General features: G+C 36.9%; 1 protein-coding gene across 1 annotated transcript; it reads right to left on the bottom strand.

Moving 5' to 3' along the window:
- Positions 1 to 6,921: 6,921 nt before the first annotated feature.
- On the bottom strand, positions 6,922 to 7,494 carry LOC104246954 (agamous-like MADS-box protein AGL61). The gene has a single exon (XM_009802869.1). The coding sequence runs from the start codon at positions 7,492 to 7,494 to the stop codon at positions 6,922 to 6,924; it is 573 nt and encodes a 190-aa protein (XP_009801171.1).
- Between the last annotated feature and the right edge of the window lie 12,957 nt (positions 7,495 to 20,451).

The raw sequence follows: 20,451 nt of genomic DNA, 5'->3' as shown, positions 1-20,451 counted from the left end.
TAATAATGAGTAAAGACTAAAGTTTATTTTCGTGGAAGATACATATAATTGAGAAATGGTGACAATTAAGATAAGTAGGAGTTGAATTAAGATTTGGTTATAGCTGATTCTCCCTTGCCGGGACGTATATACTTGTACTGTTGAATTTCCTTACCGGGAAAGTGTAGTTTATTATTGAACCCTTGCTGGGACTGTCATTATGATCACTGTTGACTGTATTCTTGGGACGGGTTGCGCGTCGCAACACTTTTATTATATATGGATCGGGTTGCACGCCGCAACAGATATTATATTGGATCGGGCTGCACGTCGTAATAGTTATATATGTGGATCGGGTTGCACGTCGTAACAGTTATATATGTGGATCGGGTTGCACGCCGCAATGATATTAAATATATTTATAGATCGGGTTGCATACCGCAACAGTTATATATGTGGATCGGGTTGCACGCCGCAACAATATTAAATGATAAGGGATCGGGTTGCGTGCCGCAACAGTATTGTTGTTGTATTGTTGTAGATATTGAATTGTCCTTTCATACCTTATTAAGTTGTTGTTGGATTTGATATGTTCCCCGAAGCATGTACCCCCTCCCATTTAAACTGCTTATTCCTGTTTATTTTCCGTCATATGTTATATAACTGCACAGGTTTATCTGGAGTCCGGTCCTAGTTTCGTCACTACCTCGCCGGGGTTAGGCCAGACACTTACCAGCACATGGGGTCGGTTGTGCTGATGCTACACTCTGCACTCTATGCAGATACTGGAGCAGCATTGGGTCAGTAGCTTGGGAGCCAGCCTTCAGTCCACAGAGATTCCGAGGTAGTCCTGCAGGCGTCCGCAGGCCCGACGTCTCTTCTATCTATTATTATGTTCTGTTATCACTTATATCCAAGACAGACTGCGTTTCTTTCCTTCAGACATTTGTATGTAGTAGTCATAGATGGTCCGTAAATGTTGTGACACCGGTTTTTGGGTAGAGACATATGTTGGCTTTTCGTATCGATTTTGGTATTATATTCATCTAAGTCTTCCGTTTAATTTCATCTTCCGCTATTATTTAAATGTTTGTCACCTGTTAATACAAGTTGTTAAAAGGCTTAAAATAAAGTAGTTAAAGATTTCTAAATTTTTCTGGCTTGCCTAGCTTCTACGAGTAGGCGCCATCACGACTCCCGAGGGTGGAAAATTTGGGTCGTGACAGAATATGAACTTTGAACATGTATTGACTAATTTATGCAACATTTGACTAGTTTCGAGTCGTTTGGCACCAAATTGAGGGTTTAAAGCACGATTTTGGACCGGAAAGTAAGCTTGAGACGAGGTAAGTCTCTTTTCTAACCTTGTAATAGAGAATTAACCCCGTAGGTGAATTGATTTTATATGTGCTCCTATTTGTGGGTGCTACGTGCCCACGAGGTGACGAAAGTCCGTACGTAGCTATTAATTATGCTTATGTCCGGGTAGTTTAGGATCCAAATCATGTGATATTTGCACCCTACTTGCTAATTTAAATGCTTAAGTCATATCGGAACTTGATAAAGGAATTTTAAAACGTCGAATTTCATTTGGTTGAGTTTTGGACGGGTTACTTGACCGTCAATGAGAATTGATGTTTCTTTGAATATTAGCCTCTTAATAATTTTTGAATCGGTTATTTATAAAGTATTTTCTCTTCTTGCGGAGCGGGCCGAACGCCACGGTAATAGAATAGATGCATCTATAGTTCGTGTCGTTCGACCCTCGGCAGTGCACAATTTATATATTTGTATGTTGGATCTGGCCGTACGGCCTCGGAATAATTCGTGCGTAATAATTCCTGAAGCCCAACTATAATTGATATTGTTTCATTGGCTTGAGATATTAATTTGTTATATGTTGGAAACTAATGGAGACTTACTATTATTGAAAGAATTATTCATTTATTATTGTTATTGCGTTTTCAGTTGTATTTATATAGTCCATGCTTAGTTATAATTTTATTATTTTATTGTTAGCCCATAGTAAATGTCGGAGTCGACCCCTCGTCACTACTTTTTCGAGGTTAGACTAGATACTTACTGGGTACATATTGTTTATGTACTCACGCTATACTTCTGCACTAAATATGCAGGATTTGAGGCAGGTGTACCTAGATATCAGTCCGGCGCGCATCTCTGATTTTCTACGAGACTCTGCGGTGAGCTGCCTTCCGAGCCCGTTCTGCAGCAGCCGAAGTCTTTCTTTTGCCTTATTTTCTATCTATTCACTTCAGACAGTAGTGTAGTATTCTTTTATATATTCTACTAGTAGCTCATACACTTGTGACACCAGATCTTGGAGATTTATGCTAGACACTTGTTGGTTTTTGAATAATTACTTCATCTCATTGCTTTAAAAATTGTTTACTTTCTCATTTTACTAACTTTTTCACTTCTTGAATTCAGAATAATTGAAAATCAACTATTTCAAATTTATAAAAGAAAAGATCATAGAATTAGTTTACTATTGGCTTGCATAGCGATAGCGTTGGGCGCCATTACGGTCTATAGGAGAAATTGGATCGTGACATATATATTCCACCCATAGTAGCTAAAAAAATATTTTGGTGACATTTCGCATCCAAAAAAGGTTATGGTGCACTCTTCATTAACATATATCAAGTGCAAGATGCATGATTCGTATTTTACTTCTACAGTTTAGTCTTATCCAACCTTGAATCATTTTTTAAAATAAATGTGATATCTTTCAAAATTCAAGGTTTAATTGAGGCCTAAACCTTTGTAGATATTGTTTTGCTCAGTCAATAATGTTTTAATTAAAGGTCCTAGAGATCAAATCCCAATGTTAATTAGTAGGAACACTTTAATAAGCAAACAAGACTATGATTGATAACTTTAGTTGTTGGCTGAGATATAGCTCTTTGCCCCCAAATCCCCAAATTTCTGTTTTATCATATCAAAGATGAACCTAATCACTTTGCTAAAAACAAAAACAAAAAAAAAAAAAAAGATAGGTAAATGAAAATGCTATGAAATGATTAACGACAAAAAAAAACTTTAATCTCTCCAATTAAATAAAGCAAAAGTGATTATCATCATGGAAACGAACATAGCTTGTGAACTTTCCCAAAGTTTGAAAAATATGGCGCCTCAGTCTAATTCTAATATAATCAATTTTCAACCCCAATAAGTTCTTATCAGCATCCCTTTTTCCCACAACTTTTGTGTCACGACCCGGATTTCCCACCCTCGGGAGTCGTGATGGCACCTACTAGTGAAAGTTAGGCAAGTCAACTATTCCAATTTATTTACCCTTTTCAAGTCTTTAAGTCCTTATAATTTCAAAACAACATATCAATAATAATGCGGAAGACGAAATATGATAATTTAACTTAATACAAACTGCGAAAGTCTAAATACATCTCTACCCAGAATTTGGTGTCACAATTTCACAGACTGTCTAAGAGTACTACAAATAAAGTCTGAATAGAAATACGCGAATCTGTCTCTGAATAAGTAAAAACAGAAAGAAATGATAGAAGGAGACGCCAAGGCCCGCGGACGTCTGCAGGACTACCTCGGGTCGCCTGTTGGACTGAAGGCAGTAACTTCACTGCAGTCCAAACGCTCTGATACCAGTATCTGCACACAGTGCAGAGTGTAGTATCAGCACAACCGACCCCACGTGAAGGTAAGTGTCTAGCCTAACCTCGGTGAAGTAGTGACGAGGCTAGGACCAGACTACCAAATAAACTTGTGTAGTTAAATCATATACAGCGAAAAATAGAAGCAGATATTCACAGTTAAAGACATGCTACGGGGAGTATGAGATAAATAAAAACATACCAAAGAGGAATGTAAAGAAACCAGAATTTAATTGCCAACAATAATGAGGAAAATAAACACAGTATTCACTTTCATTTCTTTCTTGTTGCAGGTGTGCAACCGATCCCATTCCATGTATCTCGTTGCAGGCGTACAACCCGCTCCCATTTCATATATCTTGTTGCAGGCGTGCAACCCGATCCCATTTCATATATCTCGTTGCAGGAGTGCAACCCGATCCCATTCCATGTGTCTCGTTGCAGGCATGCAACCCGCTTCCATTTCATATATCTTGTTGCAAGCGTGCAATCCGATCTCATTTCATATATCTCGTTGCAGGCGTGCAACCCGCTCCCATTTCATATATCTTGTTGCAGGCGTGCAACCCGCTCCCATTTTATATATGTTGTTGCAGGCGTGCAACCCGCTCCCATTTCACATATCTTGTTGCAGGCGTGCAACCCGATCCCATTTCAAATATTTTCGTGGCAGCGTGCCACCCGCTCCCATTTCATATATCTCGTTGCAGGCGTGCAATCCGTTCCCATTTACAAATCAACATCAATTACAAAAGAATTCTGGCAAGGGAATAAAAGTATAACAACAACATCCCGGCAAGAGAGACAATATCGTAAACAATAACATCCCGGCAAGGGAGACAATATCGTAAACAATAACATCCCGACAAGGGAGACAATATTATAAACAATAATATCACGGCAAGGGAGACAATATCATAAATAATAACATCCCGGCAAGGGAACCAACAATGATAATCAACATATTAAGCATGAATAAATCTCAACGGAGTCACAACAATTACAACACTAGACCCACGGGCATGCTTGACACTGACGTATAGATACTCGTCACCATGCCTATACATCGTACTCCACAATTAACACATAGCAATTAAGACACAACTCCTAATCCCTCAAGCTAAGGTTAGACCAAACACATACCTCAAACTTCCACGGCCAACTCAAGCCTCAAACACCACTTATCTTTTAGAATTCACCTCAAAAATATTTGTATCTAGCCCAAATTAATTTAACAACATCAATAAATGCTAAAGAATTCATACCTAATGCTTAATTATAGGTTTTCTATCATTTTTCCCAAAAAGTCAAAAATCGACCCCGGGCCCGCTTGGTCGAAACTCGAGGTTCGAACCAAAACTCGATCACCCATTCACCTACGAGCCCAAATATGCAATTAGTTTTGAAATCCGACCCCAAAACGAGGTCTAAATCCCAATTAATCAAAAAGCCCTAACTCTACCCAAATTCCTAATTTCTACCATAAAAACCCTAGATATTTGGATGAAGATTGATGAAATGCAATAGGAAATCGAAAGAAAAAGGTTTAGAATCATATACCAATACTTTGGGGAAGAACTTGTTCTTTGAAAATCGCCTCAATGCTCTCTAGTTTTGAAAATATGAAGTTATGGACTCAATCCCGATTTTGCTACTGTTTTTAATTCACTGAACAGGCCTTCTTCGCGTTCATGAAGGGCTTGTCGCGTTCGCGAAGGGTCAGGCCCTAATGCCTTCGTGTTTGCATTTAGTGGCTCGCATTCGCAGAGCTTTAGCTCCTCAAGCCTTCGCGTTCGCGGGCCAGTGGCCGCGTTCACGTAGAACAAAAATCCCTTTCCCCCTGTCCCAGCGAAAAGGCCTTCGCGTTCGCGAAGGGTAGCACCCCCAAGGCTTCGCATTCGGGTCCTGGTTCTCGCGTTCGCGTAGAAGGAATTGTCCTTCAGCCTGACTTACCCTTCGCGTTCGCGAGAGTCCTTCCGCGAACGCGAAGTACAAAACTCCAGAATACCAGAAACTGAAAACCTGCAACTTTTCTAAGTGTAAAAACATCCCGAAACCTATACAAAACTGACACGAGCCCTCGGGGCTCCAAACCAAATATGCATACTAGCTCAAAAACATCATATGGATTTACTCGTGCGATCAAATTGCCAAATTAACATCTAAAACAACGAATTTAGCATCAAAATCAAAGAAAAATCTCAAGAACACCTAAGTTTCAAATTTCACAACTGAGGGTCTGATTCACGTCATTTCAAGTCCGTTTCTTACCAAATTTTACAGTCTCGATCTAAACACCATATATGACTTGTACCGGGATCCGGAACCAAGATACGGGCCCGATACCATCAATTTCAGATACATTCAAATTTCCAAAAACTCTAAAAAAATTCAGTTAAACAATTTTCTTCAAAAATTCATTTCTCGAGCTTGGGACCTTGGAATTCAATTTCGGGCATACGCCCAAGTCTCATATTTTCCTACGGACCCTCCGGGACTGTCAAATCATGGGTCCGGGTCCGTTCACCCAAACTGTTGACCGAAGTCAACTTAAATTTATTTTAAAAGCAAAATTTATCATTTTTCACAGATTTTCACATAATGGATTTCCGGATACACGCCCGGACTGCGCACACAAATCGAAGTGAGACAAAAGGGAGGTTTTAAGGCCTCGGAACACAGAAATTATTTCTAAAATAAGTGATGACTTTTTGGGTCATCACATTTTGTCTATTTTAGCCCGGAATTTTTTCATGTTTGGCCAAACTTCTAAAATCAGCTTATTTTGAAAAGTGTTTTTCTTAGAATATATAAATATATAATCGCAAAAGTGTGTGTGTATATATATATATATATATATATATATATATATATATATATATATATATTCGACTATTATTTTGAAAGCGGCTATGTAGTGTCATTTTTCCATTAAAATTTTGAAACGGTATATTTACTAATTTGTATATATAAATAAAATTACATGATTATGATAGGACATAAATAAGTTCATACAACACTTTTCATGTACGCTTTGGTGAACATAATTTTTAAGATGGTTAATTTATGAAGTAAAAAAAAAACATAGGCAGGAGTGAGAAGGGGATTAAAAAAAAAACAAATTAATAATGCGTCCAAATATATTTTATTAATAGAATCTATTGCAGAGTACATGTAATCATACCATCATTGAAACGAAGCAAAAAAAAAAAAAGAATTAAAAGCACACACTAATCATAAGAACTTAAAAAAATTCATGTTTTTATCGCATACAATTCCGAATATTATCTGAGAATTATTCATTTGAAGTGCTAGGGGAGTTATCTGCATTATTCGGAGGTGCTTGTGATGAAGATGAAGCTCCATTCTCTAGCTGTTTTAAACGATTTTCCAAGCCAAAGACAGCGCCCTTTAACCAAGCTTCATATTTGGTTATATCATCTGTTTTGAACTGGTCAATGGATTCCAGTGAATCCATCTGTCTAGTTTTGTTCAATTGTTCAAGTAAAAGCATTTTGCTTTTTGCAGCCTCTTCTATTGTCTCAATCTCATTAATCCTATTATTCGTTTGGTTTACATTATTTCGTGTATATGCAGCAACAAGTTTTGTACTTTCGCTCAATTCTATGTTAGGATTCTCAAAATGATCCAAGAATATATTAGGCGTTGGGTGAAAAAAAGAAAATGGATTACCAGCCGGCGAAAAAAGAGCTATTCCTATATCAACGCCGCATTCTTCAACCAAATTACTCGCTTTTTTATATAACCCCGACCGACGCTTAGAGAATGTAGTGTACCGATCCTCTGGGTTTTCTATTCTTTCCATAGGAATTGATTGGCGTCCTTCAGTCTTCTTCTCCTTATCCATTGCTAAAATAAAATAAAATTTATTGCTCAATTGTTTTCAATAAAAGTGGCTTATAGAAAAAGATAGTGTCATGGGTATTTATATACGCATTTTAAGAAGTTATTGACAATAGTAATTGAATTTCTAGCCAAATATTAAACTAGAAAGTAATTTTCTTCATATTGAAAATTATAGTAAAAAATTTAAATTGATTTGATACTTGGAATATTATTTTCACCTCAGTAACATCAATCAAATCTGAAATTTTATATTAAAAGAGGTAACTGATTTAATATACTTAATTAAATATACCAAATAATAATTAACAATTGTGAACATAAATTGATGAAACACTGGTTACGTACCAAAGACTTTCAATCTTTTACAGTAACAAATCAAATTCTTTACTTGCACAAATATAAATAAATATACCATTTAACTTGAAAAGGAAAATATGTTATCAATAGTTGAAATCAAGCATTCAACTTAATAATAACCAGATCTGAAATTTAAGTTGAATTAGAAAATATTTTAATAAGCTTACTAAAGTAAATGTGAATGTAACTAGAAGAGAAAAACTTTCTGATTTTATGATTTTAAAATTTTGGAAATGCAGTAACATCAATAGAAAAAAAATTGGCACTTTACTTGTAACGGAAAATGTTAAATATAACGAAGATGGACACAAATTGCACACAGCAAAATTCTTAAATTTGTGAAAGACTTAAAGTAAATTTATTGTATCAACAATGCAAATTATGAAGAAACGTTAATAACATTTTTCCTTCATAAAAACATAAAAGATAGAATAAATCACATCCCAAATGAAATACAAAAGTTAAACAATAGATTGACTACATTATTAAAGTCAGTTTTCTTATTTTTCATATTCGATTAATTACTAATTGGGAAATCGCATTAACCAATTGAAGCATCACATTAGCAATAGTATTTTATAGAGTTTAATTAATAAGCTAGTTCAAATAAAATTATCGAATTAAATGGTGAATTCAATTATAATTTACACAACGGAAACTGAAAAGTTAAAATTCCCTTCATGGTGATTGAAAATTATAAGGACATCCTGATTATAGGAATTAATAGAAAAGATTTGACCCTTTTATGATTATAGTCTAATTAGAAATTTTGTTTGCAGATTTTGTGGAAATATGTCAATTCATTAGATCTAGAAACCATGTTAAATCATAAAAGAGACTTGAGTAAATTGTTGTCTTACAAAGAACTCAACTCTATTCTTAATCTTAAAAGATCCAAGTGAAATAATTTAAAACAAATATGAAAAGTTAAAGAAGAGACTTGTACATATGTATATATGAAACTATAAATACAATTGCACGCGCACCTGAGATTAAACAGATATTTACTCTTTCGGATTGTTGAAAAGAAAATGGCAAGATTTATGATAATTGTGTCTTCTTATCATCGCTCCCATAATTGCAAGTATGGACAGCAATTGAAATCAAGTACATATGATTTAAAATAAGCAAAACTTACAAATACGTGAATCTAATTACTATAAATAAACATATAAAACTTTTCAAAGGAACCGATGAGGAGGTAAACCGTCAAATTTATAGTGTAATTTTATACTCTTGAATAATGTGACAGAAATAGTGTAATATCAATGTTATTCTTTTGAATAATGTGATTTTAATTCATTGAAGAAGAAGTAACTTGTATAGTTACAGAGTCAACCTATTCATGTCGTTTATATTGATATTCTTAGTTGGCTCGTGAAGTGACTCCGTATTTACAAATTTGTGCATGGTCGTAAAGACCTCATTAAATTTACGAATTAATTCTTTTCTAATACTCAAATACGAAAAAATATTTTAAAGATTTTTTTTGGTCTTTAAATCTAAAGAGATTAGATTTTGAGTTTTAATTTATTTTATAATAGGCAAAGCACCGAATATGCCCCTGAACTTTGAAATGATTTAAATTGCCCTTTGTTCATAGTTGGGGTTAGATTTACTCTTGTGGTTACGAAAATAGGTTAGATTTGCGCTTATTAACTAACAGTAGAAGTTTTCCAATATATCAGGCTTTTTTTATTAGGGAATTCGACTTTAATCTTGAATTATGTGAAATTGTCCGAGTTTGCCCCTGATTTTGAAGAACTTGGTCATTATTGTCTTCTTCAATACTGAGAATCTCCAACGGCAAGGTATTTATTTCCTAAGCTCAAATTAGTCACCCTCACTGGGATTTTTCTAGCCAATCATAATGAAAATTTTTAAATAAAATAGTTTCATGTGGATTTCATGCCAACAAAAATCGTTATAAATAATGATATTGGTAATTATTATCCGCAATTAATAAAAACAACAAACGCAGTATAATTCTACAAGTGGGGTATGAGAAGGGTAGTGTGTATTTAGATCTTATCCCTATCTTAAGGGAGAGAGGCGCTCCGATAGACCCCAACTCAACGAAAGATGGAAAGAAAGCAGTAGCAACAAGCAGTAACAGCAGCAAGATAATAAGAAACAAGCAGAACGATCAACATGTTGTCACGACCCAATTTCTCCTATAGCCGTGATGGCTGTCACACCTCCTTTTTCCTACACCCCGGAAAAGGGTATATGTAAAGGGAGTTTTCTAATTAAAGGACAATCGAAACGGAATTTATTTTAAGAAATTCAGAGTCGCCACTTGGGAGATTTATGGTGTCCCAAGTCACCGATTGAATCCCGAATCGAGGAAAATATGACTCTGTTTAACAGTCCACGAACTAGAAATCCGAGTAAGGAATTCTGTTAACCCGGGAGAAGGTGTTAGGCACTCCCGAATTCCGTGGTTCTAGCACGGTCGCTTAACAATTTATAATTGGCCTAACTATCTGACTTATTACATATTTTAAACTTATTGCGTATTTTTAACTTTTATTACCGCTTTTAGCTTGATTATTTGTAATTATAGAATTGTCTTGAAATGAATCACGCGTACGTATATTCGTTTTTTTTTTTTGTATGTAAGGAATCATGTCACGCGTACGTGTACATAATTAAATTAATAACATTTTTTATTATAAAAACGAATTTGGCCGAAGTTGCGCGTGCTTAAAACAAAGTACGAACATTTGTCATTTTTTGTATGATTAAATGGGAGGCGGCGCGCCTCGGACTATATGTGATAATTTAATTTAATAACCTCCGAAAACCCATTTTATTGAGAAGATTTGTTCGAAGTTGCGCGAACGCATACTCCAAATTGTCTTTAGAATTGTAATCATATCACACGAACGTGTCCACAACCATGACAGTATATTAAACGTGCCTAAAGCAACTAACGCGTTATTAACTTTGCGAGGGCCCTGAAAATTAGCTAAATGGCATGCCTCAAATTTTAAGTATTTTGAAAGAAATAATTATATGAGGGCCACACATTTGTCATTTTTATTTGGCACGGCGCATCCCGATTATACAAGAGTTAGTATTAATTACCTGAGGGCCATAAATTATTTAACAAAATGGCAAATCTCAATTTCTAAAGAGTTAAAACTAATTAAATGAGGTCCATGAGTTTTGGGATTTTATTCAACATGGCACACCTCGAGTTGTTTTACTCAGCCAAAACGAACTAAGGATGTTCATAAGTGATTATTTTGCTAAATGGGAAAAATATACTAGCTTTATGACTTAATTGCTTTACCAATGCCTATACGAAATGGCTCGAACCAATAGATCATATTTGTTTTAATCCCAATCCAATTTTGTATCTTCCTAAGATTAACAAAACGGCCTAACCAAAGTAAATGCTAACCAAGCAGCCTATCGATTAGTAAGGCAATGGGAATTCAATTTAACGAAATTCACATTTTTTCAAACAACTTATTTTCCAACTAAAGATAGAAGCTACATAATATTGTAGCAAAATTATGAATACTAGCAAATGATTAAATAAATACAGAGGAGGCAAATTATATTTATTCAATTCTTACGTACCAAGAGAACAATACAAATCCGCCGATTATTGCTGGCTTAAAATGATTACTAGTTTATATCTAAAGCCCTTAAAAGAGAATAGCCATCGAAATAACTTAAACAAACATATACCAACCAAATTTCGAAATTACGACAAATCCATTGCAGTAGAAATGGAGGATCGTAATTCAACATACTTCAGATTTCCATTCAAACTTAAAAGCTAAACGAATCAAACCTAATAATGGTTTGATTATGAAAGCAGGATTACACTCCAATTTCAACAATTAACAAAAGGGAATGGAATTTAGGCATTTCAATTTTGCAACAACGCAACTAATCACGTTGCTCCTACGCAGAAGCTACCATATCTAGTGATATTTGATCATTCAATATCTAATTAAGCAAATGACTACTCAAAATTATATGCAGAACTCCATTACTGACATAACTAAGCAAACATGTTGTCCTGACTTTTTAAACAGATTTAAACATTATGACCAGGTCCATTTACACAATGCTGGTTTTAGATTACAGAATATTCGACCAAAATCGAATCCCATATCTATTTTAAACCAAACTCAACCTCTGGAAGCATTATCACTGATCAACATTCAAACGCAAATATGTTCAACTAAAACTTTGAAATAAAGACAGAATTAAACTCTTCTAATGAGATTAAATGGCCAACATGCTTCAGATTTCCATTTCACATAAGGTTTTACTGTGGGTAGAATAAAAATGTACCTGGAAATAAAAGAAGGAAGCAGAAAAATGAGGTATCAGCAATAACCAACAGCAGCAGTAGCATTCAGAAGTTGCAACAACAGTGCAGCAACAACTAACCAGCAGTTTTATACTTCCCCAAGTATATAGCAGAAGTAAAAGGAAGAAAGTTCTAGCTATTTCAGATCCTAAACCAGGCAATGAAAAACAGTAGCTATTTTTCAACTTCCCCATCTCTTCCCATTCAATTATCCCCTTCTTCAGTCCTCATTCTGCCCTCTTATACAGACCTGCCTTACCTTTCAAACTTACTGCCCGACCCCTTTTCCCACTAAAAATCTGCCTTTCTTCCACTTAAAACTCACTAAGGAAAGCTTTTCCTTATTTTCAGCCCCATTCCCTTTTGTTCCCTATTACCATATTAATTTAAAGACACTAATATCCCACTAATAAAACACTAACATTAAAATATTATCCTAACTGTTTCATTCCCAAATCACCCCTGAAACCCCTTAATATTACTGTCCCAATACAAACCATTCATTTGCATTAAAACCTTTAACTCTAAAATCTTGTTCAAACTAACAATTATCTAAAACTAATTCTGATTAACAGCTATAGCCAATTCTCCTAACAACTGAATGACTAAGATTGAGTTCCCATTGAATCCCATGGACTGAATTTAAATCACAACACAGAACTCAACATATTTTTTATAACTGAAACTGAAAATTGAATCAAAATGAACATGAATGCAGGTTCATTGTCAGCCTATTGACAATGCCCTGAAGCTAAGTGTCCACAGATCAAGCATACACAATAACCATTTGACGAACTTATTGGTCTACAAACAAGAACGAATTAATCGACGAAAACTAATTAACCGATTGTCTACAACAATTGACAGCAATTACTCAGAAATAGATAATTAGGCCATTCAAGTAATAATGACAAGAACATGGATTTGTAATAAAGCTTAACTTAATCGACGAAACTTATTTGAATTGATTATACAGCCTATAATTATACACAATAAAGAACAAAAACAAACTCGACCAAATAAAAAGGTCTGAGGGAGAAGAACACAACAATCGACAAAACTGAAAAATTAATATAACAATGCTAAACACATAAACAGACACTTAAAACATCAGAAAATAGAATAAAAGAAAAAAGGAAAAATACCTTAAATAGAATAAAGAACAGACGGACTCGAATCGACTCGAATTTGAACTTTTTTGAGGTCAAACGGACCTTAATCGACTGTTCTCAACTGAGAACACTTCGACTAAGGTCGGTTAAACACCCAAATCGCCTTAAACTTCGGACAGAAAACAGTTTTGGTTTTTTTCTAGGGTTCTATTTGTTTGATTTGGGATTTGAACAGTTCTGGCAAGGTTCGAGATAAACCAAGGGCATTTTAGGCATGAGGGAGGTCAGGTGGATAGCTGGTGTGAGTTTGGGGTTCATTAGATGAACTAGGGTTTTGGGTTCTAAGCTTCGATTGAAGATTCGAAGAAGCCGGTGATGATTCGAGGACAAAGGTTAACAGATCCATAACGAGGGTGGTTAGGGGGTGCCTTGGTGTGAGTTTGGGACTGGTTGGGGTGGGTTTAAAGTTTGCTCGAATCTTCGATTGAAGATTCGAGAAGCTGGAGTCTGATTCGAGCAAAACGGTTAAGGGATTTGTGGAGAGGGTGGTTAGGAGGTTCAGGGGTGTTATTTTGGTGGTCGGTGGCATCGTTGCCGCCGGCTTTCAAGCGAAGGGGTTTCAGGGCGGCTAGGGTTTGGAGGATTGCTTAGGTTCGTCTCTGAATGAGATGATGAACAGGGTATGGCTTGGGAGGGTGTGAAGTGAAAGGTTAGGTTTATATACGGAGGGGATGGTCTAATCCTGGCCGTTGGATCAGGCACGATCAATGGCCTGGATTAGTTCATTTAAAGGAGACGGTGTCATTTTGGGGGTAGTGCTGGGGCGGGGTCGGTCCGGGTAACGGGTCGGGTATGGGGTTACGGGTAAGGAGATTGAATCTTAGCCGTTGGATTGATTTAATCCAACGGTCTTTATTAAAAGTGACTAAACGATGTCGTTTTAAGACGCCTCTGGCCAGGCCAGACTGGACCTGGTCCATGGGTGATTTGGGCCTGATTTTTGCCCCGAAACTGGCCCAAATTTCACTCTTTTCTTTTTCTTTCTTTCATTTTTCTTTTAATTCCTTTTCAACTAAAAATCCTAATTAAATTATAGCATTGACAATTAACTAAAACATTAACTCCTAACAATAGCTACCACATGAAATTAAACATCAAATAAAGATAAAATTACACAATTCGGACATCAAATTCTAAAAATGCAATGCATATATTTTTTGTGATTTTTCTATTTTTGTAAAACAAACTTGCTTAATTAAATCCTAAATTGTAAAATTAAATCCTTACTTGCAAAATTAAATCCTAAATGCACATGCAACACATATTTTTGTATTTTTCTCATTTAAAAATAGAAAATAGACAAAAATACACATAAATTACAAACAACACAAAAACCATTTTATTTTGAAATTTTTTTGGAAGTAGTTCTCATAGGGCAAAAATCACGTGCTCACAGCTGCCCCTCTTTGTCCGAAAACACAAAGAGTTTTCGTGCAAAGATAAAGTGAGCGGATATGAGCGATTTTTACCCATTGGAATACTCCGTGTGAAGCAATTTTTGAAAAGATTTAACCGAACCTTTGCTTCAAAGGTTTCCTACATATCCCTGGCTAGAAGGGAATCAGGTTAATGTAGTTCGGGAAGTTTTGGTAGTTGGGCCTACCATGGGACTGCAATGTTACTATTGTTGCATGCTGTTATTACTGCTTGCCGACCTCCTTATTACACCATGCTGAAAGAAAACAAAAGATAGACTAAACTATAGTCTATGAATTACAAAATCTTATCTAGATCTTCAGTCGTGCTCTTGCGTCCCTTGTTGCTTTGACGTCTCGGTGACTCCTCTGGTATTTCTTTACTTCTGATTTGTCTTGTATTCTCCCTTGACTGCCGATCTCGAATTGCTTATTTCTTTCTCGTGAGCTTCGCATTATTTTTCCATCGAATCTTGAACTGCCTTCCTCCGCTGGGGATTTTTGTTGCTTCCCGCTGGGGATTTCGGTTGTATTCCTCTGCTTTACTGACTTCAACACCAATTACTTTCTTAAAATATAAACCTTTATTCTCCAGGCGGGCTTCTGACTTCAATATAACTCCTTAAAGATAACACCTCTACCGTTTCTTTACTTTTGGCTAGACTTGTGGTCTTCCTTCTGATTTCTGCTGGGGGTTTTTGTTGTAACACTCCGCTTTACTGACTTCAAACTTCAATGTGTTCCTCTGTTATATGGGTGGGCTCCCAACTTCAAAACTTGAAATGTAAATCGCCATTCCTTTCTTCAGGCGGGCTCTTAACTTCAACAACAACTTCGAAAAATAAATCGCCATTCTATTCTTTAGGCGGGGCTCCTGACCTCAATAACAACTTCGAAAAATAAATCGCCATTCCGTTCTTCAGGCGGGGCTCCTGACCTCAACAACAACTTCGAAAAATAAATCGTCATTCCGTTCTTCAGGAGGGTCTCCTGACCTCAACAACAACTTCGAAAAATAAATCGCAATTCCGTTCTTCGGGCGGGCTCCTAACTTCAACAACAACTTCGAAAAATAAATCGCCATTCCGTTCTTCAGGCGGGGCTTCTGACCTCAACAACAACTTCAAAAAATAAATCGCCATTCTGACCTCAACAACAACTTCAAAAAATAAATCGTCATTCCGTTCTTCAGGCGGGGCTCCTGACCTCAACAACAACTTCGAAAAATAAATCGTCATTCCGTTCTTCAGGCGGGCTCCTGACTTCAACAACAACTTCGAAAAATAAATCGTCATTCCGTTCTTTAGGCGGGGCTCCAGACTTCAACAACAATTTTGAAAAATAAATCGTCATTACGTTCTTCAGACAGGGCTCCTGACCTCAACAACAACTTCGAAATATAAATCGTCATTCCGTTCTTCAGGTGGGGCTCCTGACCTCAACAACAACTTCGAAAAATAGAACGCCATTCCATTCTTCAGGCGGGGCTCCTGACCTCAACAACAACTTCGAAAAATAAAATGCCATTCCGTTCTTCAGGCGGGGCTCCTGACCTCTACAACAATTTCGAAAAATAAATCGTCATTCCATTCTTCAGGCGGGGCTTCTGACCTCAACAACAACTTCAAAAAATAAATCGCCATTCTGACCTCAACAACAACTTCAAAAAATAAATCGCCATTCGGTTCTTCAGGCGGGGCTCCTGACCTCAACAACAACTTCGAAAAATAAATCGTTATTCCGTTCTTCAGGCTGGCTCCTGACTTCAACAACAACTTCGAAAAATAAATCGTCATTATGTTCTTCAGGCGGGGCTCCTGACTTCAACAACAACTTCGAAAAATAAATCATCATTCCGTTCTTCAGACAGGGCTCCTGACCTTAACAACAACTTCGAAATATAAATCGTCATTCCGTTCTTCAGGCGGGGCTCCTAACCTCAACAACAACTTCGAAAAATAGAACGACATTCCGTTCTTCAGGCGGGGCTCCTGACCTCAACAACAACTTCGAAAAATAAAATGTCATTCCGTTCTTTAGGCGGGGCTCCTGACCTCAACAACAATTTCGAAAAATAAATCGTCATTCCGTTCTTCAGGCGGGGCTCCTGGCTTCAACAACAACTTTGAAAAATAAATCGTCATTCCGTTCTTTAGGCGGGACTCCTGACCTCAACAACAACTTCGAAAAATAAAACGCCATTCAGTTCTTCAGGCGGGGCTCCTAACCTCAACAACAACTTCGAAAAATAAATCGTCATTCCGTTCTTCAGGCGGGCTCCTGACTTCAACAACAACTTCGAAAAATAAATCGCCATTTCGTTCTTCAGGCGGGGCTCCTAACTTCAAAAACAACTTCGAAAAATAAATCGACATTCCATTCTTCAGGCGGGCTCCTGATTTCGACAACAACTTCGAAAAATAAATCGCCATTCCGTTCTTCAGGCGGGCTCCTGATTTCGACAACAACTTCGAAAAATAAATCGCCATTGTTTCCCCTTACCTCCTGAACAATTTTCCTTCTAACTTGAATTATCTTTCTTCAAAACTACTTCCCTCAAAACTTGTACTGTCTTCCTTCTTCAAAACCATTTCCCTCAAAACTGATGTCTCATTTCTATGCGAACTGATGGGATAACACTTTTTCAAAAATATGTTATCTTACTCCTTCAAAGACTACTTCCCTTAAGACTGATGTTTCATTCCTCTGCAAACCGTTTCCTTTAGCAAAACTGGTCTTCCTCTTTTTCTTTTTCTTTTTTTTTTTTCTTTTTTTTTCTTCTTCCTTCAAAGATTACCTCCCTTAAAACTCGTGTTATCTTCCTTCTGACATTGCTTTCTTTAAATTTTTTTTGCCTTCTCCCGAAAACTGTTGGGGATACCGCTTTTCACCAAACTTGTGTTAGACTTCCCAAAATTTTTCGAAATGAACGAAAATTTTCTGCCCCAGTTTGACAATCTTTCTTGTGGCGCATCTTTCCGTCGTCAGTAACATCCCTGTCCTTGCTGGAAATCAAAGAAAATTTGGTCAGTTTTAAACGTGTGGTTGGTTGTGTTACTCCTGCTGGGGATGCTATCAACCATTTTCCCATCTATGCGTTGTCTGACCATCTTGCAGCTTGGCTGATACCTTCCGACTTTCTTGACGATTCCTTATTCACAAACCTCATGTATTTTCATGACAGTTGATTTCACTTGAAGATCTTGCATGTTCATTGATTAACCACTCCATCCATCGTCTGTGTTACTGAAATACCTTTTTTCGGTGCAGACCCAATATCTTCTTTTGCGGTACTGTCCGTGAACTGGCATTTCCCCAACCTTTGAGTCTCCTATGAATTTCCCAATTATGTCCATTGCTTTCCGCGTTGTTCTTTCTTGATTTTCCGCTGGCCTTGGACTTATAACCCTCGAATTCTGTTGGGGATATCCTTCTTGACATTGGTCCATCTTTTTGTCAATCTCATCATCGAATATACCCTCGGTTCAATCCCCCTGGCCCTCTTTTTGTTGCACTATCCCTGAATTGATATGGACCAATCTTGGGTATTTTGCGCGAACCTCAAAGCTCGTTGACTATTACCAGCTCATTGCGCTTGTTCTTTCCTGACTTATACCACTTTGATGTACTAGTCAGATCTCGTCTTGCATAATTGGAAAGCTGATGGCAAATTTTGAAATCATTTCTCACTTGTTCTGACCAAAGAGACTCAAGAAGAAGAAATGACAAAGGTAAAAGGAACTGAGTAAAAGACAAAAGGAAGAGATGACTCCTAACGAGAAAAACTACAAAGTAAAACCTATCAGATGTGGATACCAACTCTATTGGCCATGACATGCACACATGGTCTATCCTCCGTCGTTAATCGCCTTTCACAATCTTCGTCTGGTGATTTCCTGTATGATTCTCAATCTTTATTCGACTTGTAGTGCCCGAAGGGTTTTCACTATCAAACCTCTCTCATTTTGGGTTTTCTCTCAACTTATAGCTGCCTCAAGGTGCCCGTGAAGGTTTTCACCGATAAGACTCTATTATTTTATTACTTTTCTGTCGGGGATCAGAGTGTTATTCTCGACTTCCATTTGCATGAATTGGCATCTTTCGAAGACTGGTCAAAAGGTCTTTCTTGGGACCGTAACGTAGGGTTTTGGATAGGGCTAGAAAGAAAGGGTATTAGAGGCTCAAAACAAATCAATTTGGGTTCAAAATTTACAACCTTCGGAACCAGATTTCTTTACATCAAACACAACTTCTGCCCCAGTTTCTTGCTTGGGGATTTTTTGTTACACTATGGTACACTATATTACACTATGGTACACTATGTTATACTATGACCGAGCCGTGAGGCGCCTACGCATCCTTCTTTGAGGAATCAGGTCAAACGTAGTTCCCAATTCCTTTTTTGTTTTCCTTTCCACTTATTTATTATTTTCTTTCTCTTTCTCTTTTGCTCATTTCTCCTTTCTCTTTTGTTGCTTTGTTGTTTCTGTTGTTTTCTTTTCCTTTTTCTTTTTCTTTTTCTTTTTCTTTATCTTCCATGCTTGTGTTTTCTAATCTTTGCTACTGATTCCGAACGAGGGGTATGAAAGAAAAATCAATAAGGTTCAAAGGGTTAACGAAGGATAAAGTGTTTAGATAGAAGAATAAAATGCCTTCGTCATTCCAATCTTCAAAACATGCCAAGCAAAAACAACACGATTAAACATTCGCCACATTTCTGATTGTACCGGACTTGATAACCATATCCACACATTCGCCTTTTCATTTGTCATTTTTAAAGCACCGTTGGGCAATACTCTTACTTTTGTTACCATGAACGACCCCTTTGTCAACATGGCTAACTTGCTTTTATGGTTTTCTTTACATTTTATTTGCCCCAGTTTCACGTGGCTCGGGATCCAAATGATCTCAAGCCGTTCTTATTTCCCTTAAGTGTCTCGATCATCTCCCAATGGATTTATAATTAACTTTTAAGATTAGGCCCAAACTGTGCGCGCATGTCATGTTACTAGAATCGGCATTGATCAAAGGCAAAACAAAAGGATAAAAAGTGTTAAACAAAGAAGATGACTGGAGGTAACAAAAGACCGGAATTTGCATTTAGACAAGCGGTGAAACGGTTCACATAACAAAACAAGCAAAACAACGGGGGTACAACCTTGGAACAAACCTAACACAATCCTAGACAACACTAAACAAACCACTAGGATAAAATGGAAGGATAAGAGGGTTTGACACAAGACAATGTCAGGATTGCAACCCTGCAAATAACCCGGACAACAGAAATGATAACAAAATGAACCACCAAAACTCCTCCCTGACCAACCAAGAAAGGAGCGTCTTTCCAATTGCGAAGCTCGGCATCTTAGCCACTGAATTCGGCATCAACATTACTGGGACCTCCACCAACTTCCATCTTATTGTTCTTAACAAATTGCTTTTGGGTTCCCTTTGCGGGCTCGTTCTTAAAAGCAACCTCTGATAGCACTGAAAACTCTGCAACGCGCGGACCTCCGAGGATCTCAGAAGAATTCTCATATTCCTTTTCAAAACAAGTCATATTCAACATATGCATCTTATTACGAATAGGCGACGGACTTTGGCTAGTGTCTGTTGTATCTGGATTTTACATGACAATGTCACCTGCATCAATAAGCTTCTGAATTGCTTTCTTCAGC

Source organism: Nicotiana sylvestris, chromosome 9 (assembly GCF_000393655.2).
Source record: "Nicotiana sylvestris chromosome 9, ASM39365v2, whole genome shotgun sequence".
Lineage (NCBI taxonomy): Eukaryota > Viridiplantae > Streptophyta > Magnoliopsida > Solanales > Solanaceae > Nicotiana > Nicotiana sylvestris.
Note: the sequence above shows the minus strand (reverse complement) of the source record. Positions and strands in the feature narration are given on the sequence as shown.